The sequence below is a fragment of the Cervus canadensis genome, chromosome 3 (assembly GCF_019320065.1).
Source record: "Cervus canadensis isolate Bull #8, Minnesota chromosome 3, ASM1932006v1, whole genome shotgun sequence".
NCBI lineage: Eukaryota > Metazoa > Chordata > Mammalia > Artiodactyla > Cervidae > Cervus > Cervus canadensis.
In genome coordinates, this window is record NC_057388.1 from 52,697,814 (window position 1) to 52,722,013 (window position 24,200).

Consider the following 24,200-nt stretch of genomic DNA (forward strand, 5'->3'; position numbering starts at 1 on the left):
TATACATAAACTCAGAAATGTTTCTTCTATTAGAAAAGAAGCACCTTTAGTGTGAAAAGATCTTTATTTCAAAATAAAGAGCACAAGGTCTTACACAGCAGATAAAATTAGTGTTACTGCCCTCAGTGGTCAAGGCTGGCAACTTTTCTGGCTTATATTAATTCATCATCAACAACGGATGGACTGATTGGCCTGTAAGTGCAGCTGTATGGTCGCATGGTATAATTCCTTTTGTTGATCCTAGTGACAAAATTATTAGGTTCCACTTAAAATTGGAAATAACAGCAGCTTTTCCATATCTAGCTCCCAAAATTGTATCCTGAACTCATCTGTTTAAGATCTTTAAGTTAAAAACTTTATCTATATCATTATAATCAGTATTTCTGACAATCACAGCATAAGAAATTTAACTTTGGCTAACAGTTTTTCTCATCATGAAATCAAGTGAAATATCTTATGTTTGCTTTTTTCATAAATAAAAAATGACCAAACATTACAATTTATTTATGTTTACTGATTATATATACAAAGAATATTCAATAATCAGGACTTACCATCTGCAATACTATATACATTAAATTATAATATAACCCCTACTACAAAAGCTATCTGTTGACTAAGATAAAAACTGTCTTTAGAGATTAAATACATTAAAAATTACAAAAAAAAAAAAAGGGAAATTAGAAAGTGGTCTTCAAATGCTAAAAATTTAGAAGAATTCTCCAACATCTGCTCTCTTATCACGACATTTGCTTCGAGCTTTTGTTCGAGCTTTGAAGGCTGCAGAATTATATAAATGCTGAAATGGAAAAAAAGGAAAATATGTGTGAGCCGATAAAGTTTTAGGTATTCTTATAAAGTAAGAAAAAAAAATTACAATGTTACTATAATGTAAACAATGATGCTGATTTAGAAAAAAAAAGGGGGGGGAGGGGGGGAGAAGTAAAAAGGCAGAAATCCTTACCTATCAAATAAAGAAATAGCTGTATAAGCATTTTACTTAGAAATCTGAAACCAAAGTGCTAGGAAAAAACTAAAGGCTGAAATGAAAGCCTGAGAAATGGGAAAGGAAGAAGCAGAGAACTAACTTGCTTATAAGCACTGAAGTACTACTGAAACCATATATATGCATCCTTGGTGGCTCAGTGGTATAAAGAATCCACCTGCAATACAGGAGACCGGGGTTTAGTTCCTGGGTTGGGATGATTTCCTGAGCAGGAAATGAATGGCATCTCACTCCAGTATTCTTGCCTGGGGAACTCCCATGGACAGAGGAGCCTGGCAGGCCACAGTCCATGGGGTCGCCACGGACTGAAAGGAAAGAAATGAACTAATCTGACTTTAGATATACTTTAAATGTTTAAAAGACACAAAGAGTGAGGGAGAAGATTAACACATGATAGTTCATGACGATTCTGTATGAAAAAAATAATCCAACATAAAATGTCAAGAAAATTTTTTAAATAATAAAACCAATGCTGTTAAATATGTGTTTAATAGCTACATGCATTCATTCAACACTGAAAATAATTAAAAGTAGTAGAATAATTTTGGAAGGTAATTTGGCAATACATCTCAAAAAATCATAATCAAGCCCTATAGTCCCATGCAAGGACTTTATCCAAGAAATAATCCAAAAGAGAAATAAATGTAAAAATATCCGTATTTATTAGAAAATTTTACAACGCCCATCAAGTATATGTCCATCAAAATAATTAAATATAAAGGTTTTATAAACATACAATAAAATAATTCACATCCACTAGGATGGCTATAACTTAAAAGGAAAATAAAAACAAAAAAAAGTATTGGTAAGGATGTCAAAATTTGAACTCTCATATTGCTAGTGGGAAGGTAAAATACACTGCAGCACTATAGAAAACAGTTTGGTGGTTCCTTAAAAAGTTAAACAACAGAATTACACATGACTGAGCAACTCCACTCCTAGGTATATACCTAAAAGAATTGAAAACAGGTGCTCTAATAAAAACTTGCACGTGTATGTTCAAAAAAAGCACGATTTAAAAGGATCAAAAGTGGAAACAAGCCGAATGTCCACAAACTAACAGAGATAAACATGTGGTGTATCCATACAATTGAGGATTATTCGGCCACAGAAAGTACTGAAGTACTGACCACCCTACAATATGGATGAAACTTGGCAACAATATGCTGTGATGTGAAGTCGCTCAGTCATGTCCGACTCTTTTCGACCCCATGGACTGTAGCCTACCAGGCTCCTCCGTCTATGGGATTTTCCAGGCAAAAATACTGGAGTGGGTTGCCATTTCCTTCTCCAAACAAAATGCTAAGTGAAAAAAAAAAAAGTCACAAAAGGTCACATTATATGATTCTCTGTGAAATACCCACCACAGGTAAATCCAGAGAAAGAATGCACATGAGTGACTGCTTATCAGCAGCTGGGAGGAAAGAAGAGGTGAACAGAGAGTGAATATTTAATGAACCTCAGTTTCCTTTCTGAGGTGATGAAAATGTTTGGGAACTAGACAGTGGTGATGGTTGTGCAACACTGTAAGTGTATTAAATACCACTGAACTGTACACTTTATTTTATGTTACGTGAATTTTACCTTAGTAAAAAAAATAACATGGATTTTTGAAATGTTATGAAATTCTCCAGGCAAGAATACTGGAGTGGGTAGCCATTCCCTTCTCCAAGGGATCTTCCCCACCCAGGGAATGAACACAGGTCTCCTGCATTGCAGACAGATTCTTTAATGCTGAGCCACTGGGGAAGCCAAATAATATTAATCACTATTTAATGTTATAAACTCTCTAAGCACATTTGTTCTCATCTGTAAAATGAATCTGGTACTGACTAAGTTTAGGCTCAGTCATCAGATATGAAAGCACTTTTGTCAATATTTATCCTTAAATATATAAACTTCATAGAACAAAGGGAAACAAAAAATGAAAATAGTTTCTATGTTAATAGGATTATGGATAAAAATTTCTTGTCTTAACCCTCCATACTCTAAATGAACTAAAGTTTCTATACTTATTAGTCGAGCTGTCTGAAACACCATGGAGAACTAAATATAGTTCATAGACATAGCTAAATGCCTGTCACCTAGCAGAATCAAAGCTTTGGCTCCACTTTTGTGCATTCAGTTCTCTTGAAAACAAAAACCAAACCTACCCTTTCAAATCGAGAAATCTTCATTGTCTTCAATGCAGCAGCATCAAGCATCACTGGGGGTCCAAGTTCAAATACATTGCGGAGGAATTCATTTGACTTAAATAAAAGAGGCAATAAGGCTCAGTATTAAACATCAGTTTTCTTTTTTTTTACTACATAAACTGAAATCTGAAATCTGGTTAACAGAAGTTACGTGAAGTTGATAAATATGAACGTATGTCACTTATTTTCTTTCTGTTTCTCATAAGACCAAATTGTTTTCCAATGCCCTGAGTTCAAGAAAGCTATGTCAAACTAGTTGCTTTCCTACAAAGATGTCAATAGTGCTCCAACAGTCAGAGATGCTCCACCAAGTTTACACTATACAAAACAAAAAGGACAGTTTCATATTTATTCACCTTAACTTTCAAAAATACATTTGCTATTGAACATAACATATACTGAAAACAGTCTGCATATTCAAACTAACTTCAAAAGCAGTGGAGTGAGGTACATTCAAAACTACTCTCAAATTTAAAAGTAAACATACAGAAAGGATGTCACCCACTCACCTGCAAGTGGTACTGCATTCCTGATCCGAGAATCTCCTTAAAGGTATCATACGTATGTTTTTTGACCCAGCAATCAATATACATCCTTTCAGGACCAAATTTAACAGTTTCTGTTGGAAAATCCCGTTCCTGGTCAATAGAAGAATAAAAATTTTAAGAGGAACCAAAATGATCTAAAGAGATCCTACATAAACACAATTACTAAATACACACATACATGTTGAAATGAATAGTATGGTTTATTTATTTATTTTTTCTTTGAATAGTATGGTTTAAACCAATACCTCCATCCCTAAAATAGGAATAGACTGGAAAGCAGAAGTACTATCCTACATAAAGAGTGCAGAATTTGTCTAGCTGCAGTAAACATGGCAAAACTACCTTGTTGTGAATGTTTTTTCATTTCAAAAGCACTCAACAAACTTGCTGGAAAAGTCAGGTATTTGCACCGGTTTAGGGCTGGGGGTCGGGAGGGTTATGGGACAAGTCAGAGAGACAGGATGCCCCCACAAGCCAGTGGTGAAATTAGCGAAGCAGAAATCTAGGAAAGGAAGTAAAGACAAATGGTGTTACTAACAGACCAACCAAAGAGGAGGAGCAACCAGAGGGTTCAGAGGGCCTTTGAAGATTCTTATTAAGAAAATGAGAGATAACATTTACCATTTCAGAGATGGAATAATTTTGCCAGAAGACAATTTCTAAAGTATAACCATGGGGGGAGAAGAGGTAGTGGTGGAAGTGAAATGGAAACAGGAACAAATACAGGATAGGGTTTTCCAAATGAACAGAGAAGAAATCCAGAATACTGACAGAACTTGAGACAAAAACAAAATAGGTGCTCTATATTTTAATAAATCATGAACAAGGAAGAGTAACCCACGTGGTGCAGTGGTAGAGAATCCACCTGCCAATGCAAGAGACTCAAGAGACATGGTTTCCATCCCTGTCGGGAAGAGCCCCTGGAGGAGGAAATGGCAACCCACTCCAGTATCCTTGCCTGGGAAATTCTATGGACAGGAATCTAGTGGGCTACAGTCCGTGGGTCAGACAGGACTGAGGGACTTGAGCACGCACACACAACCCAGAAGGGAGGAAGTGATTTCCACAGAGGCAGGAGGAACAAAGCAATGGGACCTGACTGGGCGGGACCAATCCAACTGCTGTCCCCACCTCTCTCAGCAGACACAGGATCTCATGTAATAAAAAAGAATGTGAATGCTAGATTCACATGGATATGCCACTCCCTGGGCTTGTGACTTTGGCAAGTAATTTAACCTGTTTGGGTCTGTTCCCTTGCCTATAAAGGCCATCTATACGTCTACCACATAGAATTATTACAGGTATAAGCATGTTTTGTGAAGCACATACAGTGCTTGGGCTATTACAACAGCTCAAAACAACAACGAGAAAACAGTAGGATTCTATTATTTCATCATTTCTTATTTCAGAAAACAGAGACACCAGGAAATAACTCCCTATAAACTCACGTGTATCCTTACCTATTCCTCTCTCTTAAATCAGACAGACCCTCCTCCCCAGTTCAAGGCTAATCATTATTCTTTCAACGCCTCATACCACAAATCTTTCACTTTATTTTCACAGGCTCCTTTCTCCATTGACTCCTTTTCCCATAAACTGTCTCTAGCATTTAAAACAGCAAACCCTCCCACAATCCAGTCATCAGCTCTCTTCTTCCCATCACAGCCATGTTTTTTAAGTCAAGACACACTATCTCCACTTTTTCACCTCCCATTCACTTTTCAATTCACTTCAGCCTGGTTTTTCTCCCTTCATTCTACTGAAGCTGGTCTTACAAAGGTCACGTCCTTTGTGACAAATCTCACTGACACTTTCCATTCCCTCTCTGGACCTCTCCACAGTGTTTGGCCCTCAAAAACAGCACAGTACAGTGCACTCAGATGCCAGCGTTGCTACTTGCTGTTTTTTGACTATTCCTCTGGTCTCCATTTTTCCTTAAAAAGATAATTCTACTGCTTAAGACCTATACTGGGACCGAAACAAGAAAACTGTATGTTAAAGCACCAACATATCAAATGTTTACCAATTTAATACATGAACTTCAAAATGGGTTTTTGGATGAAAAGAAATGGTATGGCTAAACCACCACACCCCAAATGGACCATTCTCTGCAGCAACTGAACAAGATCCAACAAGGAAGCAGTGTCCCTCAAAGAAAGCTGGGTTTCAATATAAGAAAAGAGACAAGATCACTGAGGAAAGCTCTGACACACGCAGGTAGACTGAAGCTGAGCTGGAGGAACAGGGAACCAATCAAAGGGCAAAGAAGGAACAGAAATTCTGAGATGAAGAAGAGAGGGTGGGTCAGGCCTGGGAGGGAGGTCACCAGAGGATAGAATTATGAGGCAAACACAGGGCTTTCATTTCTATTGATAGCAGAGAGGGTGGGGGGGCAGAGGGAGGAGACAAGAGGCCTGTTAAAACTGGTTCACATCGAGATTTCAGACCTATCTTTCTCAAGAGACTCAGTACTTTCCACCATGACTGGCCTTGGCTGAGGGACCTGTTAGAGTCTGTGGAATCCTACTGACCTTAAAATCTGTTACCCAGAGAGGATCCAAAGACAGAAAATTAGAAATCAGCTATAATCCAGAAAATCTACAACATGTCATTATTTTACCTTTTGGAGGCTATAGGATCTAAATACAGGAATAGGTTGTTTCTAAATTCCACTCAAGAAAATCACTTGCTTATTTGGGGATTTTACCACACTAATTTTAAGACCAACAAGATCAATGCTTAGTATGTATGTAGGTCTGTTCAAGTCAGGGTTGTTTTTTTTTTCTCATTTTGTTTTTAAAAAAACATCCTGAATAAAGTATTACCTGAATAAACATAAAATATTATAAAAAAGCAATTAGTATTAACATTAACCAAAAATTTAGATCACAGAGGACCTGTATACTAATTTATACCCTAGGTTTTACTTTTTTTAATGTAAATTAAAATGAAGAGAGTAGTTCTTAAGCAGGCTACATAAGAATCATTGGAACACTTAAAAATTGGATCTGAGAGGGGCTTTAGTATTTTCCTTTAAATGCCCATTCTAAAATTTCATACACATCACACTGAAGGACTCTTTACTAATATTCTTGAAAGAAATGCCCTATTAACATTTATCGAAGAAACTTATCCTTAACCATGCACTATAAGCCCTAAAGGTTTCTAAATCAATTTATTTGCCAGGTTGGCTAATGCAGGTTAGAGGTCTATAGAAAGGATTCAAGCATCAGAAAATGATATGCTGGGTTTTGTTATTTTGACTTTCAGCACCTAGCTTTCCCAAAGAGCTCACAAAGGTCTCTGATTAAAGGTACTGAGGGATAGGCAATAATTTACTATTTACAAAAATAATTCACTATTCATACAATACTAAGTATCTATGTGCTAATGATAAGCACCAGGTCTTGAATGATGGCCAAGTACACCAAAGTGAAGTGTATTTCTATCACTATGAATCTTTTTTATCTTTTTCAACATCAACAAAAGAAAAAAAAAAAAACCTTTATAACATCAGAATTAATTTTTCCTTTGTTTAAAAAGAAAGAAATTTTTTTCATTTTTGTTGTTAAAAACTTGCTCAGTCTTAAAATGAGGAAATTATTTAGCTCAAAGGTGAAGTTCAATCAGCAGAATCACCCAATTGACAAGTCTGGCTTAAAACAATCTAATATCAAAAGAATTAATTAACTATTAAAGCATTAAGAAGCCTACCTCCACCGCCCTCAGGATGTCTCTGAACACTGACCGCTGCTTTCTCTTGTCCACCTTGGCCCGGTGCTTATTTCCATCTGTAGCCAAAGTCCTAAGCACCTGAGTTAAAGACTCCATGTCTTCATAAAAAAAGTCCTGGTCAGAAAAACACTTATTAACATGTAAAAATTTAATCCAGAAATACTGTCTACAAGATGATACACTACCACCAAATAATGAACATTCCTCTTCTAAGTATATCCAGATACACTCAACTAACACTTAACTGTGTTCCAACTGTATTCAAGACGTTACTGGGACTTCCAAGTTCAGTGACAGTCAGATACACATAAACCAATATAGTTTCTACCCTCTGGTTCCTCAGACCCCAAGGTGCATATTCCCAGAACTCCAAATTTCTTTATAGCAAAAGGGCAAGCTATTAGTAATGCTTTTTAAAGCTCCTAATTTCTAATTCACTAGCCATATTTCAAATAAGCAACCAAGTATTTACATCAGGTGCACAACTCAAGTGATTAAATTATTTCAGAAAGAAATATATTTTAATTCCTTTTGGAGGGAAGCCACAAATATATTGCTATTTGCTATGACCTTAAGTTGACTATAGGCTTCTTTATTACAGTTTAAATGGCTATACTTTTAAGAAGTCTATTTTGGGTGTTTTTATTCTCTAATTAAATTTTACAACACATTAAAAACTAAGCAATGATTCAGAATTATTTAGTTGACCAAAACTAAAGCAGACAGAAGGTGAGACATCTCCAGCTCTAGTTATTAACCTTTTTTGCATTAGTGGTAACAATCATTTAACTTATTCTATTAAAACAAGAAACTCTTATTTTGGGCATTCTTCACATTGTACTGTATATATTTATTAATTGTTCAATCTAAAAAGGTACAGATGTAATTTCTGTTAATGCCTAAAATGAAAAAGATTATTATACTCATGGAAAATAAGCTTGAAATCAACACAGCTATTTTTTTAAGTACAAGTATTTTCTTATGTCAGTATTTTAGAGATTGTATATTCTTAACTGTTCTAATGAATGTTTTCTTTCATGTTCTAATTCAACTTCCTATGGCTGAATTAGCTGGAAATGACACCTGTTAATAAGACTTTCATCTAGAAAAACGGTTACCAAAACTGAAAAGGTATTATTAAAACAGTTCAATGTTATATTGATGTCTGTATTTATATTTCACTAAATTTGATTCCATCATAACAAAATAAGAATTGTTTTTAGCACTTGTGTTTGTTTTTGTTTAATTTGTGGACAAGGACTTACAAACAAGTGCGAAAGTAAGTCCTCTTTTGCAACCCACAACTCATTGTTCAGTATGAGTTTTGATACAGATAAGAAGGAACATGATTCATAAAATGGATGTGTATTGATGAGCATAAAGATTGCTTCCAGGGCTATAAAATTAAATAAGCTTTTAAATTGCCAGCTGTATTGATCCTAGTACTCAGTTTTAATGTTGACATAAAACAAACAAAGGTGGGCTCCTTTTTTTAGGCTTTTATCTTCGGAATACAGTGTCTGGATTTTCCAAAGGTATTGGCATATCCCAATGATCTCTGTCAAGTTTTAGGGTGTGATAACTTAGGAATTAATATGATTTGAACTTGATAAGCTTTTAGAGAACTAGACATCCCATCTCCTGACCCTAAACAGGATCCTATAGTGAACTGCTTAAGGAAATTGGATCTTAAAGACATCACAGCTGTGGACTGAGCAGAACTTTTTGTAAGGGCTGCCTTGAAGCTGACAACTTTGGAGGAACTATGGTGACTGGCAGTGGAAAGAATCAGGACGTGTGAAAATCCTTAAAAATTTATTGACTTAAATAACTTTGCCTATGTTATGAATAAAAAGAAACCTTTGTGCAGGAAAAAAAAAAAAGAATTGTTTTACTTGTAGAAACAAGTACATTTTAGGGATTAACAGTTTCCTGCTTATTTCACTGGCTATTAGTTCTTTTGTATTATTCTCAAAAAAAAAAAAGTATGGAAGATTTAAACATATATATGGGAGAATACACCAAAAATTAACAAGACTCTATGCATTACCGTAATTTGTTCTAAGAACTGGGAATCACTGCCAGTGGTTCTCAAGAATCTTATCTCCCAGCAGACATTTTTTTAATCAGAGGAATCTGATATAAAAAGGGGATAGTTAATACCACCCACATCTCGTAAGTTTATTGTAAGGCCTAAGTAAAGTATATTTATATATTCTAAAATTACATAAAACACAGTACATAAATATCCATTATGCTATAGTTTTTTTATGATACAGTCTGTTTCAGTATAATAATTTAAATGTTTCAAACAAGTCTAAAGATAATTATTTCAAACAGCTGTAATAAGTTAAATGGTTTCAAAAGTTGAGTGGAATTAAAATGAAATGAAACCATAGAAAACTTAAGAGTTCAAGTACACAAGATGAGATGCTGATGGTCACAAAAATCATGCCCTAAACTAGTATTTTCTATATAGTAGTCACCGGAGCACTGATTGTAAATAAAATGAAACAAGCTGTACTAAGTGTTAAGAAATAACTATAGGGAAGCCAAACATTAAAACAGAGTTTGATCCCTCCCCACTTCACTGCAAAACGCTGACTACTATTTCCAGAATGGTTTTATCTGACAATTCAACTACAGAAACTTTTATTCTTTTCACTCCTGCTAATTGAGGCAGAATGTTTCTGTCAGGGTATGGAGACATTTTTACATGATCCGGTTATCCTACAAACAAAATCAAGAAGTGAGAAGCATGCGATTTAAGGCCTGGGAAATGTGTTTTGAGTAATCAGATTTTACTTCCATTGTATCTCTGTCCTGAAGCACTGCCCCTGTCAGCTTAGGTGGAAGATGGAACAGAGAGAATTAGGGACGGTCTGAGAATACTGTATTTTGGTACAATTTCCTGAACTAGTTTATCACATGGCCCTCAGACCTATAATTTTATCCACTAAATAGTCCTTCTCTTAGTTTAAGTTTGACTAGAGAGCTCTAAAAAGGCTACTACTAGACTACTAGCAAGGGGGAGGTGACATGCATTTCAGCTAACAGTGTAGGAATAGCTACCACTTACACTGTACTTGGCACATGTTCCAACAACTCATGGAATGGCTACCCACTCCAGTGTTCTTGCCTGGAAAATCCCAACAACAGAGGAGCCTGGTGGGCTCCATGCAGTCCCATGAATACAGTCCAAGCTGTGGGACATGACTGAGTGACTAACACTTTCATGCACACGGTACTTGGCACGTGTTCCAACAACTTGTGAGGCATAAACTATTACCATCTCCACTTTAAAGGTAGGAATAGGACTTCCAAGGTGGTCCCGTGGGCAAGAATTCGCCTGCCAATGTAGGGGGGATGGCTTCAATCTCGTCAGTGAAGAGCCCACACGCTGCAGGGCAACTAGCTGGTGCACCACAACTGGGCCTGCGCCCTCTGCAGCCCGCCTGCCACTGGAGAAGCCCGCCCACTGCAACAACCATCCTACCAACCACAACTAAGACCCAAGGCAGCCAAATAAGTAAGTGAATATTTTTAAAAATAAACAAATACAAAACTTACTTAACAAAAATAGCAAACAAAACACTTATGGTTCTGTTTTATAACAGTTCATTTTTGTCTTTGACAAGGATTTGGTCAAATTAAACATGTTTGAGTGACTTCTCTTGACTATCACATATGATTAATTAAGTCAGAGAAGATATGCAGGTGGCAATACTATTTACATTTATGCAAATTTAAACAAATTCAATATATATAATTTAAATTGCATCATTATTTCACTTTTAGGATGCATTTCAAAGGAAAAAGAAAAGAAATTAACATTTCTAGTCAGTAGAGGAATACAAGATTAAAAACTAGGACACCTGGCTTCCGTGCCTTGAGGTTAAGGTGCTATTAACTAGTTCAATAAAATTAAATGGATTGCTAAACTTGAGTCCAATTTCTCACATATGGAGACTCATTACCTACTGACAGTGTGAATAACTTACTTTTAATTCATACTAGCTTTCTTTCAAAATAAGGAAGGTAGGCGGGGGGTGGGGCGGGGGGGGGGGCAGCCAAACACAGGCCAATAATGGAATGTGAAAAACCAAGGCAACTCGGAACATGTATTAATCTTATTTAGAATTATCCACTGTTAACTAACTTCTTTAATTGCAGAAAAGCATCATTCCAGAAAATAATCTTTCTCCTTAAATTGAAAAGCAGCTAGGAAGTAACCTAAGATTCACAATAGAGGTCACAAACCAGGGTGACCAACTGTTCCATATAACTAGCCTAAGACAAAGGGCTTCAGGACATAGGACTTTTCAGTGCTAAACATGGAATACCACCAGGATGGTGCATCATCTCTCGGTCACCTACCACAAACTCAAATACCCCCAAAAGCAAAATTGTGGTATAAAAAAAAGAAAAGAAAAGAAAAAAAGCAACCATGAGTGGCCAGCAGTGGAGAACTACAAAGCACATGTCCCAGGTTAAAGGGACATGTTTATTTTCATCTTTGGGTTAGAAAGGGCTTCTCTGGGGGCTCAGACAGTAAAGAATCTGCCTGCAATGTGGAAGACCCAGATTCCATCCCTGGGTAAGGAAGATCCCCTGGAGAAGGAAATGGCAACCCTTGCCTGGAGAATCCCATGGACAGAGGCGCCTGGCAGGCTACATTCCATAGGATCGCAAAGAGTCGAACAGGACTGAACGAATAACACACTTGGCTTAGAAAAGTTAAACATGATGGTAACTAAACTCATCTAACTTAATCCCAAACCTACATTGACATCATATTTCATCCATTTGTCTAACATTTATTGTAAGTGCCTGAATTACCTTAATGTGTCTCAGGTCTGAGAAATCCAAGCAGATCCAAAAGATTATACAGGACAACTCTCCATGAGTAATAAGAGTGTACTTTAACTTCAGTTCTATAGGCAGCAATGATTAAGTATAATGAACTACATTCAAATACTGCTCTACCAACCAACCAGTATTGGTTTATGCTCTTATTAAGTATTACATCATCACTGCCAAGAAGCAGGACAACCAATCATTAGGTTCTCAAGCGGGCCATGCTCTTGAGTTATCATCCAATTCTTAATTGTGAGGGTAATGACAGAATAATGGTTCTTGTGACATCTTTACCATCAGATACTTACACTCTCCATTCCTCTGGCCAATTCAAACAGAAGTGCCAAAGATTCACCAGCAGCTATTCTCATGTTTACATCATCAGAAGAAAGGAGACTTGGAAGTTTATGGAAATGCCTGGAGAACAGCCAGTCATTACTATGTGAACACAACCAATTATATCAACAAATGTTGTTTTTATAAAATAAGAACAAAAAATACATACACCTCAAGCTTTTTCTTCACTTCATTGATTGGGCATATGGTCAGTAATAATGTCCACGCGAGAAGCGAGCTGATGTGAAGTGCTGTATTAGGGGTGCTACAGATAACATTAGTGTCTTTCTCTTTGAGATAGGACTTGGTGAAGATGTTTTCCAAACACTGCAGAGTTGAATACAGCTCCTAATGCATAAGAGCAGGAAATAAGATTACCATCTTAAATGAGAAATGTGCAAATAACTGGATTCAGAAGGCTCTCTACTTACAGTAATGTCATCTGTGGCAATAAAACAGCAAACACCAAAGCAAGTTGCACACTAAAAAAAGGAAAAAATCAGTCAGACATTATTTTTGCCATTTTCTTATTAATTTTACATACTCCTGCTTTTATAATTCAACGTGAAAAACTTATCAGCTACATGACTATGTTAGGTCCCAAGTATAGTATAAAAAGAAGGAAAAAACAGGGTTAAGAGTTAAGGGAAGTGGGCTTCAGCTAAAACCCAGTAAGGTCTGCTAGTAAACTTAAGAGTTCAACTCTAGCAAAGTTACTCCATTTCACTTGGGTCTTCATTCATCTAGCAGATCATTTCAAGCCAACTCCAACTCTTTAGAAGAAAAGCTAAGATAAACCTAGACAGCATATTAAAAAGCAGAGGCATCACTTTGCTGACAAAAGTCCGTATTGTCAAAGCTATGGTTTTTCTAGCAGTCATGTACAGATGTGAGAGTTGGACCATAAAAAGGCTGAGCACTGAAGAATTGATGCCTTCAAAGTGTAGTCCTGGAGAAGACTCTTGAGAGTCCCTTGGACTGCAAGGAGATCAAATCAGTCAATCCTACAGGAAATCAACTCTGAATATTCATTGGAAGGACTGATGCTGAAGTTGAAGCTCCAATACTTTGGCCACCTGATGCAAAGAGTCGACTCATTGGAAAAGACCCTGATACTAAGAAAGACTGAAGGCAAAAGGAGAACAGGGCGGTAGAGGATGAAATGGTTAGATAACATCACTGACTCAGTGGACATCAATCTGAGCAAACTCTGGGAGGCAAGGAAGGGAAACCTGTCCATGGGGTCACAAAGAGCTGGAAACAACTGAGCAAGTGAACAAGACATCCAAGATTACCAAGGAAAAACCTACCTAATAAAACAGATTCAGTACATTTATATATAATCTACTTCCAACATTATAGGAGTCATTAAGTCTCAGAACACTTGTGCTAATTGTATAAAAGCAGAATTTGAAATTTATAAGGTTTTATTACTCTTCATTTCCCTTTTCTCCATACGTTATCACTAAAATGCCCTCATGTTGTTCCAAGTACCACTAAGGTGTAAGCCTTTAAAGGCATCATTCACATGCCCCCAATTTTAGCGAGTTCTGTCCCAGTACTATGAGGACACCTGTAATATTAATCTGCTTGCTGCCACTATTTTATTCTCATTAGGTTATCGTAAAAATTAGACACTGTTAAAATTCGCAAGTAGCTGAAGCATTATTCTCAGTAAAAGAAGATTTCAATATGTAATCCTCTCCTAAGTAAGCAGCAGAAGCCAGAACACATCTCCTAAGAGAAATGGCAGATTAAAAAGTAGGACTGCCTTCATTTAATAAAGATTCCTTCTACTAATATGCAGAAGAATGCCAGAGTTTTGCTTTTTTTTTAACTCACAGAAAGAGTGAGAAGGATGAAGAAAGTGCCTTGGACAACCACAACAACTCACATGCAACCAAAACTAAGTGATCGCCCCAAATACCATCAACAGTGTTTTCTGTCAAAACATTTCAAATACCCCTCATACTCCCGAGCAATTTTAAAGCTGCAAGAAACCAGCCAAAAAGGAAGAACAGAAAGGTAAAGAGATTACTAACTACTGGGGGGCAGAGATTCCTATAACGTTACCAAACTCCTACTCCTTTTCCTCTAGACTCCTCCCAGCATCTATACAGTTGGTAAACCAAGGAACTCTCAGCAGAAGTGACCTGCCTCTGACCTCCAGCTTTCCTCATCTCACCACCACTGCTGCCATTTGAAAAGAACCTAGAGGCAGGGCAGAGCTGCAAGACGGATATGCCAAGGGACCTTGCTGGCTTGACTGGGCACTGATATGTACAAGAATAAGCTTTTACTAAGCTACTAAGACTTCAGGGTTTACCTGATAGAGTAATGTCATTTACCTTGTGTGTGTGCATGCTAAGTTGCTTCAGTTGTGTCTGACTCTGTGATCCTGTGGGGTGTAGCCCACCAGGCTCCTCTGTCCATGGGAGTGTCTAGGCAAGGATACCGGAGTGGGCTGCCATGCCTTCCTCCAGGGGTTCTTCCCAACCCAGGAAAGAACCCAAGTCTCCTGCGGCTCCTGGACTACAGGTGGATTCTTTACCACTGAGCCACTGGGAAAGCCCATCATTTACCTTAAGTAACACTAAAGAGGAGGCTAATAATTAGTATTAAAAAGTTTTAAACAAACTGGCTCTCTTGCTAGAGAAACAGCTTAAGATTCAAATTCACTAACAATAAATCCTTATGATCTATTAAGGCTCTTAAGATTCTTAACATCCATTAAGATTAAAATCCACTTCCTAAATCCGCTAAGACTGCCTCATGTTTCTGTGATAAAGCAAAAGATGTTTTGTGTGATCATTTAAATCACTTATTTAGCCTAACAGAAACCAACAACCAACTCCTCCACCAAAATTCACAATCTTACGTATATAAGTGGTAAATATCAATTAGAAAATGAAAGCTTTTCCAAACCCCCCAAATCAGATGAATATTTCAAAAGTCAGAGTTCCCTACATCAACCAAACCCACCCATGTAACTACAGCACTCAGCCCTTTCAATTAAGGACTTCTAGGTCAGAATTAAAACAACAACAACACTCCATTACATTTCTTAGAATTAAAAAAATAACTACACAATAAACATTGTCTAGACCATTTGTTTAAGCTCCAATAAAAAGTGGGTAATCCTAAATCAACATTGCACTGTACTTCATATAAGCACATGATCTTCAATTTCAAAATGTAGAAATCTGCTCTATAAGGGATGTTCTATTGAGCATCAGAAAATTTAAGAAAAGAATTGTCATATTGAATCCGCTCACTAAAAAACAAATGAGAATAAAATGATAATAAAAACCTTCTATATTTTTGAAGATGCTATTTTCCTAGATCATCACAAGGTCTGAGTATCATGCCTAGATAGATCTATAATTAGAAATTCTATACTTACAGTTTGCCTGGCCTGGATACTAGCTGTTCCATCACAAATTATTTTCTTCAGGATTGGTCCAAGAGTCTTTAAAACCTCTTCACTTTCAATTCCAGGGCCCAACTGAATACAAAGAACAGACGCTAATGCTGCAGCTGCACGCTGCTCATCACCTTTACCTATAAAAGAAGTCACCAGCAATTATGACAGATCATTTTCAGTAGACTTCTTAAGGCAGCAATTTCCCAAATTTGTTCTATTTCAAAATAGCATCTACCAATTATGAAACTCAAAGTATGCTCAACGCTTTGGCATGACCTATAAATCTAGTGAGGTTAAAGATCTCAAACTCTGGAAGCAGGCCACACTCGAATCCTAGATCTATCACATACTAGCCAAATGACCTTCAACCAATTACTCTTATTCTCAAAACAGTTGCTCGTCTGTAAAATGGAAATTAACACCGATTTTAAAGAAGAGTACTGTAACAGGTCAGCAAAATAATGCATTTCAAGCTAATCTGACTTTCTAAATCCTTCATGAACTCACAGAATAGTGCACAAAGAGCTCTTGAAATAACTTGTCAAGCATTTCAGATGTACACAGCCCATGAGGTAAACTAAACCTTCAGGGCTCTCCTCCACCAATATTGTTTAAAATAAGCAAGGGATTAAAAACAGGTATTCTTGGGAATTCCCTGGTGGTACAGTGGTTAGGACTCCACATTCTCACTGTAGAGGGCTTTTTTCATTCAATCTTTCGTTAGGGAACTAAAGTCCCATAAGCTGCATGGCACAGCCAACTATAAATAACAGAGTCTTTAAAACTATACAAATACGTTAATGTAAGTGAGTGAGTGAGTGAAGTCACTCAGTTGTGTCTGACTCTTTGCAACCCAATGGAGTGTACCTGCCAGGCTCCTCCATCCACAGGATTTCCTAGGCAAGTACACTGGAGGGGGTTGCCATTTCCTTCTCCAGGGGATCTTCCTGACCCAGGGATCAAACCTGGGTCTCCTGCACGGCAGGCAGATTCTTTACAATCTGAGCCACCAGGGAAGCATGTTAATATAAAGGTAAGTGTAAACTAACTCTCTTGACAACTGTATACATCAAGGGTCTGCACAAATTTTGAATTTAAGTTATTATCTGATAAATTAAATGTCTATGCACATTGTAACGAAATTTTAAAAGGTCTAATCCAACTACCTTATAGGATACCGTTTCAATAACTTTTAACACAGCCATTGTAGTATCTCAAAGAAGTTGGCTCTGCTATCAACTATACCAATAACAAGTTATATAACTTTAGACCAGTCTCGCATTTCCTAGGCCTTTCATTTCTCTGCACAGTGAGAGGTGGATTAGACCAAAGGTTTCCAAACACCCATTCTTGACAAAGCTTTCACCTGAGGGAAAATGAGAATAAAGACAAATGTTCTTACTTGGCAAAATAATTAAGCTGGTATCCCCAAACCTTTTGAATTCTGGCATTTTCTAAAATTCAAAGTCTTTGATAATACTAGACTTAATCTTTAAGGTCTCTCTTTATTCTTAAAAGTTCTTTGATCATAGAAGATCCTAATATGAATTCTAGAATCTCTATGACAAAGTTCAAGAATTCAAATATTCCAAGGGATATTCTGAAATGATGTCATTGAAAGTATGATCAATGTTTTAAATAAGAAAATGAGGTAGATAATTATGGTATTGTTTTAATTTTAGAAAAAGGAAGTAGGATGGCTTTTTAAGTAATACTTTTTGTTGACATCTCACACAAGTTTTCAAGCCTTTGTTTATGTACAAGAGAATGGCAAACACCTCTTTTAATACAACTGAAGTTGACAATCCACCCCAGTCTTTCCTAGTTTCAAATGCTTACTACATTTTTACATTTTGAAACTACAGTTTCAAAAGCTAACAAGTTTGATTTTGAGTTTTAACAAGACTGATATATTCCCTGTCAAGTACAAGGTTACAAGAGTGAGCCAGACTTTTAGTGCTATTAACAAATGTTACTGCACAGAAGGTAGCAAATTCCTTTTAGGTTCTGTAACTGTGGCTCTAAAGTAAGGACATTACCTTTTTTGAGGCAGCGCTCAATGCTATCAGTTAAAGTCATTCTTCTTTCCAGAATAAATTCATAAAGCATCTTTGAAGCCAGTGCATTTTTAATACCTTCAAGGGCTGCCTGCCTTGTTTTCGCACTATTTAAAACAAAATGTAAGAGAAAGAAGATACAGCTGGAGTGTACCATCAGTCAATGAGACTTGTAAAAGACTAGTTTCCTCTCAATTTTTTCTATTTATAGATTTTTTAACATATAATTTTCATGTTCACACCACTTTTCAAATAATAATTTAATTTTCATCTACAACTCACCCTACTACATATCATAGCATTTTTCTGCTTATTCATTTAATAACAACATTAAATGGCCACATAGTATTTCATAGTTTCAGTGTATAAGGCATGTTCTTCTTACATGCCTTATTACATATTCAAGTAAACACATATTTTTTTTTTTTTTAACAGAACAAAAGTCCAGAGTTCTTGTTTGCATCTTCTGGGGTTTTTAATTCCATTTGTTTTAATTTGGTTCTAGAGTTACTGTTAAGTAACAAAACAATTTGGCTTTAGTATTTTTCAATAGCTATCCTTTCTAGTTGAAGATTAACTTTTAATTCAACAAATACACTTCAATTATCAAACACAAATATATGCTCTTATTCTAGAACAACAACTAATCTGAGTCTGTTAATCTAAATTCTAGTGGCATGTTCCTATCTACATTAAAAGTCCAAAGGCGCAAAAAACTAAAATATCCAAAGTAAACAAATCAAGCTTTAGGAAAACAATGCTCAAAGAAATAACTGCACATATTTTATATAAAAGGTGGCCGATCAAAATCAACCAGAATGAAAAGAGCTTCCAGTAATTCCCACCTCTTATCCAGGGTCAGGTCAATGAATCCCTTCAACTTATACTCTAAGTCTTCTTGAGTTCCTTCCTCGTCAAGGACTTCTGGCCCTACGGAATAATAAAACCAACCACTGTAATTTAAACAGAAAAAAGCAGATAGGGAAAGTAATAGAATACTTAGCTACAAGAATTCCTTGACCTTAACATCCTTTTATCTAATGTCGAAAATCTAGACTGAAAACTCATACCATCTTCAGCAAAACTGGAAGGATCGCTGTACCCACTGCAATGGCTCATTGTTTCAATCGATGCATCCTCATCACTAAAAGGCTGAACATTTCGATGCTGGCCACCTAGTAGGTAAAAGAGGGTGGAGGTCAATGATTTTGTTGTCATATATACAAATACTTAACTTGGGAATTTTAAAACTTACTTAAAGCCAGTAATAAAAACCCAAACTTACTTGGGAGATAATTTTTTTTTTAACAAAAGAACTCACTTAAATATTACTAATATAAGTCAACTCACCTACTATGTATTTCAGAGCACCAGCTATTTACAATATACATCAACTGCAGAAATATATCAACCATCTAGTATGTGACCATTTTTGGTAAAATAAAACCAGTATTACGGATAAAAAAACTACTTCCCAATTACTTCAAATCATTAAGACAATAAAAGTAGATCAACATAAAAATAAGAAAAACGCATTTTCCAATGAGAATAACATTAACTGGTGAATAGGTTAGTTTTTAGGTTACACATGTCTTATACAAAGGGAAATGTGAGGAGTTGTGGGATGGTAGTTTTAAGTAAGACAATTTGAATTGAGAGGATCAAAAAAGTTTAAGATAGAAGTTTTAGATGCTGATAAGTGGATCCAACATGGCACAGAAAATGAGGACAGCAACTGGATGAAGTGACTGATCACGAAAGAACTAGTGTTGGTAAGATGTGTAAGAAAATACAAAGAGCTCTGATGGACTTTCTACATGATACCAGTGCAGTGAACTGCAGGATTTTTGTTCCCAAGTCATGGAAGACAGAAGAGCTGAGAAGTGTTGCGAACTAGCATACAAATCACTTAAGAGGCAGGACTATGAAATGGTCCTCAAGCACTGCAGAGAGGCCCTCCTTCCTCTTACCAGCACTCTACAGTGGACTTCACAGGGCCAAGTCCACTGGAGAAAGCATCTACTCAAGAGTCCTCTTAACAGAGTTGTCTCATGTTTGCAAGTAAAGAATTATAGGCAAGATGCAAGCTGATAAAGATTGTAAGCATGGTGTGCTTAAAATTGAGAATCTGCTTTGAAGACCTTGAGCAATGCTCAAGACTTGACTTTTTTCACATGCCAATTTCAGAAATGACTACAGTATTTTAAAAACCTACTTTACTGTAGTGACTAGTGACTAAGCTGGATGATGACTTTCCTACTGTGATGGCTGCACACATTTACATTTGTTCCTAGTCAAGTGTTAACATTCCTGTCACTCCCTTGGGAAGACAGACAGAGCTCTTTCAGTTTGTCTGAGTATTTTTGGTCAACTAAGAGTCGAATTTTAAGACCTTAAAAAGATGTTCTGGTATTTGATATAGCATAAAAAGCCTGTTAGACAAATCACGTTCAAAAGAAAGGTTCTAATATACCCAAAAGTTTTAAAATATCAGTGCTATTATTAAAAAATTAAAATCTTTTTTTAAACTAGAATCTTCCTCTCAATTTCATTAATCTAAGGAATAAATCTACACTCCTAGTCACTGTCACTTCTAATTATTTTTGTTTTGTGGGAACTTCATATTAATAGAAAGATTATTCAGTCATCAATTACAATGAGCACTGAGTTAAAAGAAGTCCCCAATTCCGCCCCAAAAGTGACCATGAGTCACCTGATTTAGATTGCACTAGATATCTCTTAGGTCCCTATGTTCAAGAAATCTGTATCATTTAATAAATCTTAAGAAAGGCTTCTCAAAAATTCTCTGCGTATAATTAAGCCTGTTGCTGTCTTTTTTATAGCTTTAAAAAATCAAAACAGAGATGAGGCTTTAGCAGATTTTTAAATCAACACAGAAAGCAAGTGGCCTTCAAATCTGCTTGCTATCCAAAAGAGAATAAAGTGTGCCAATCAAAGTAGTGAAGTATAAAGAATAAGCAATGAATCCAAGACACCAAAACTTCCTAATCATAGTGCTTAGGAAAGAATAAACAAACAAACAAAGACCTATGACATCACATTCTATTTTTGGATCTGTCTTCATGTGTTTTCATGATCTGAAGTCATGGCAATAGTTGAGTCATCAGCTTAATTTTTACAAATATTTATTCACAAATAATCTTTTATTTTTCACATTCAGCCTATTTTTAAACTGTCAAAAAGAGTGTCCTATCCAGGTGTTACTCAGCTCCCCTCTCTAAGTTTCAATGATTTCCCAAAGCTCAAGAGGAAAGAGATCATTTAAAAAAAAAAAAATCGAGGGGAAAAAACCCTGTATGAGTGTCTAATATCTAGGTCACACTCACCCACCTTGTGATCCTAAGTACCATTAATGAGGTGGCCCTTTAGACACATTAAGTCCTTATTTCTTAAAGGGCTTACTTACTAACAAGGCTTTGTTCTTTCCTAAAAATGCTCCCTTCAAAATAAGTGCTTTGAAAAACACACACACTTGAACAACAGGTCAATTTTATTAGCTTCCTGGACCCCCTCCACTAACTTAAAAAGTATTTAAATGGGAAACCCAAAACGATAGAAGTTGGTTATTTCTTGGTTGTACATGTGAAGATTTCATATGAATCCCATTTCTTCTATAGATGTCATTTTAAAATATCAGTAAGGTAAGAGACTTTTAAGTACAAGTTTGTGAAAATTTTCCATCTCTTCTATTCAACTATTATTTATTTGAGTAAGTAATATTCAGGTGGAACCAATTTAACCTTTTCAAAAAGTAAATCTCACCCCCAAGCCCCAATCAGAGGCAAGCACAGCTAACAAGTTCTAGTGTAAACGTCCAAAGATAGTGAAAGCATGTATAGTTTTATAAACTATCGAAGAATTGTTTTCCTGCTGCTGAAAAGTCACAAATGAGAACCTCGAAGTAAAATTTGCAAGGCAACCCCCCATTGCCTTCTGAGATTATTCTCTAAGTACCAGGAAGGAAGGAGGCTGGACAGGAAGCTTCAGAAGGGAATAAATGTTCCTTAGCAAATCAAGGAGGCCATTACCACTTTCAAAATGACTTTAGCTTGCTCCATCTCTGTGTTTGTTTCAACAAAAGGTAAACTTGAAGAATTAAAATTAATAAGGACCTTCTGGACAGAATTTAAATGTTTACTTCTGACGAGAAGACGAAGCAGAAAGGTAAAGAGGTATCAATTCACACAGAGCAACTAGATGTATTTTATATTTTGATCAAGAATGAACTTCATACACACCGAAAGCAAGCATTCAATCAAAATAAAGATATTAAAGGGGGGGGAACTGCATCTATAATAATTCATTTCTACTGTCAATTATTAAATAATACATGATTGCAAGTTTTCGTCTTGCTTTTTAAATATCAGTTTCCAATTCTTTAAAAAAAAAAACTGGCCTATTTATTTGCTAAAGAACAAAGGCATATCAATCTGAGGGTTAAAGTGGCAACTGTGTTCACAAATATATATGGCTAATAGATTCGATGTGATAACACCTGAGGTTAATACTTAATTTCAAAGTTTCAACAAAGCAATTATTAAGTGAGATGACTTTACCAGGTTTAACACTAGCTTTCAGTATGGTGTGTCTCGTTGGAGTTTCTGCTTGAAGTCATTTTTTCTTAGCCGTATAGTTAGGACTAAAAAATCATTAATTCAGTTAAGCACCTACCCATCCAGGAAGTTTCAACTCTGCAAAGAGGAATCAAAAAAAAAAAAAACAAAAAAAACCTAAACTTTTGGCCAACTGCAATCTGAGCTCCTCACCACTCCAGCCTATTCCGGACTCCCAGCGGAGAACCTACAAAATATAGCACAAAGGAGAACGCAGTTTCTGCCCCCGGGAGTAGGAGCTGGCTTCGACGGGTCGCACCAGAGCCAGGGACTCGGGATTTGTGCGGGTGCCAGATAAAGGTAGGAGCAGAGTCTACGCTGGGACAGTGGACCCCAGCCTCTGGCGCCTCGGCCGGGCCAGGTGCACACGCGGGATGCGCAGGAAGGCAGCCGAATGGGATGCCACATGGGCTCCTCTGCGTCACCCCGGCCCCACGGCGCAAGGCCCAGGCCGCGTGACGCAAGAGCCGGTCCAAACCCGCCGGACGTTTGGCATTCCCGAGAACTCCATGTTGGAGCCGAGTGGTCCAAGACGACCAGTGACAGCATGGACAGAACTCCGAGCTCGGCACCACCCTCTGTCAAGAAGAGCTCTAGAGAGCCAGTACCAGTCTCTGAAAACACTTCCTCTCCCGCCCAGCTCCCAGTCACCCCCAACCCCGACCCATTCTCAGGCGCAAGAATCCATCTGCCCCTCTCCCTGCCCCGCGGCCGGTGCCCAAGAGTTCGGTTCGCACGCCAGATCCAAATCGCGCGAGGTTCGGCCCCCAAGGCATGCTGGGAAGCGTAGTCCGCCGGCCACGCCAATCGCCCCGCCAACGCATACGTCTAGAGGAATAGAACTACAACTCCCAGGGTGCCCAAGGCTAAGCGACTCGCCAACCCGGCCGGTATCTGGGATGCCGGCGACGGGAATACTTTCTTACCTGCTGTCGCCGCCGTCGCTGCAGCTGCCCCTGAGCCGCCGCCACCACTGCCACCGCGGTGGGCAGTGTTCCGCTTCTTATTCTTCGGCATCGTGGGACGCCCGGTGCCGCCTAAACTCTAGCTTAGCGAGGATCAGCCGATGGAGCTGCACTTTTTACTCGTGCGTCTGTGCGACGGGCGGCTGAGTGGCGAGTCTTCGGCTAACAACAGAGGCGAGAAGCGGCGCGGGTAAGAGTGGGCGATGGCGGCAGCTGAAATCCCCGTGAAGAGCTGTGATCGGAAACGATACATGTTTCTCTCTAGCGCGGGAGCTAAGGCGGGGCGGTCGAGGCCACGACGCCTTAAGTAGCAGGACCGCCGCCTGTCGTCACCATCTGTGGGCGGAACTCGAACTCTCACTAGCCAATCCCCATATATCTCCCCACCAAAGGCCGACTTCGGGCGGGCGAAGGATGCTCACCACAGCTCCCATGCCGCAAGT

At 37.6% G+C, this 24,200-nt stretch overlaps 1 protein-coding gene, 1 long non-coding RNA gene and 1 other non-coding gene across 4 annotated transcripts; 2 read left to right on the top strand and 1 right to left on the bottom strand.

The window, feature by feature from the left end:
- Positions 1–45: 45 nt before the first annotated feature.
- On the bottom strand, positions 46–24,200 carry IFRD1 (interferon related developmental regulator 1). Of its 2 annotated transcripts, none has more exons than XM_043463165.1 (12): positions 23,719–24,200; positions 19,229–19,333; positions 19,004–19,088; positions 18,141–18,265; positions 16,081–16,238; positions 13,109–13,159; positions 12,847–13,025; positions 12,650–12,758; positions 7,464–7,598; positions 3,711–3,839; positions 3,160–3,255; positions 46–799 (listed from the first exon to the last, which is right to left on the bottom strand). In XM_043463165.1, the coding sequence occupies exons 1-12, from the start codon at positions 23,807–23,809 to the stop codon at positions 710–712; spliced, it is 1,353 nt and encodes a 450-aa protein (XP_043319100.1). In that variant the 5' UTR covers positions 23,810–24,200; the 3' UTR covers positions 46–709. The 2 variants fall into 2 exon arrangements, with proteins under 2 accessions (XP_043319100.1, XP_043319101.1); XM_043463166.1 differs by lacking the exon at positions 23,719–24,200 and adding an exon at positions 22,736–23,440.
- LOC122439014 lies at positions 8,706–8,832 on the top strand. Its single transcript, XR_006268755.1, has one exon. It is a non-coding gene; the product is annotated as a small nucleolar RNA SNORA40 (small nucleolar RNA).
- LOC122438366 lies at positions 10,909–14,891 on the top strand. The gene is made up of 3 exons (XR_006268533.1): positions 10,909–11,013; positions 14,522–14,702; positions 14,776–14,891. It is a non-coding gene; the product is annotated as an uncharacterized LOC122438366 (long non-coding RNA).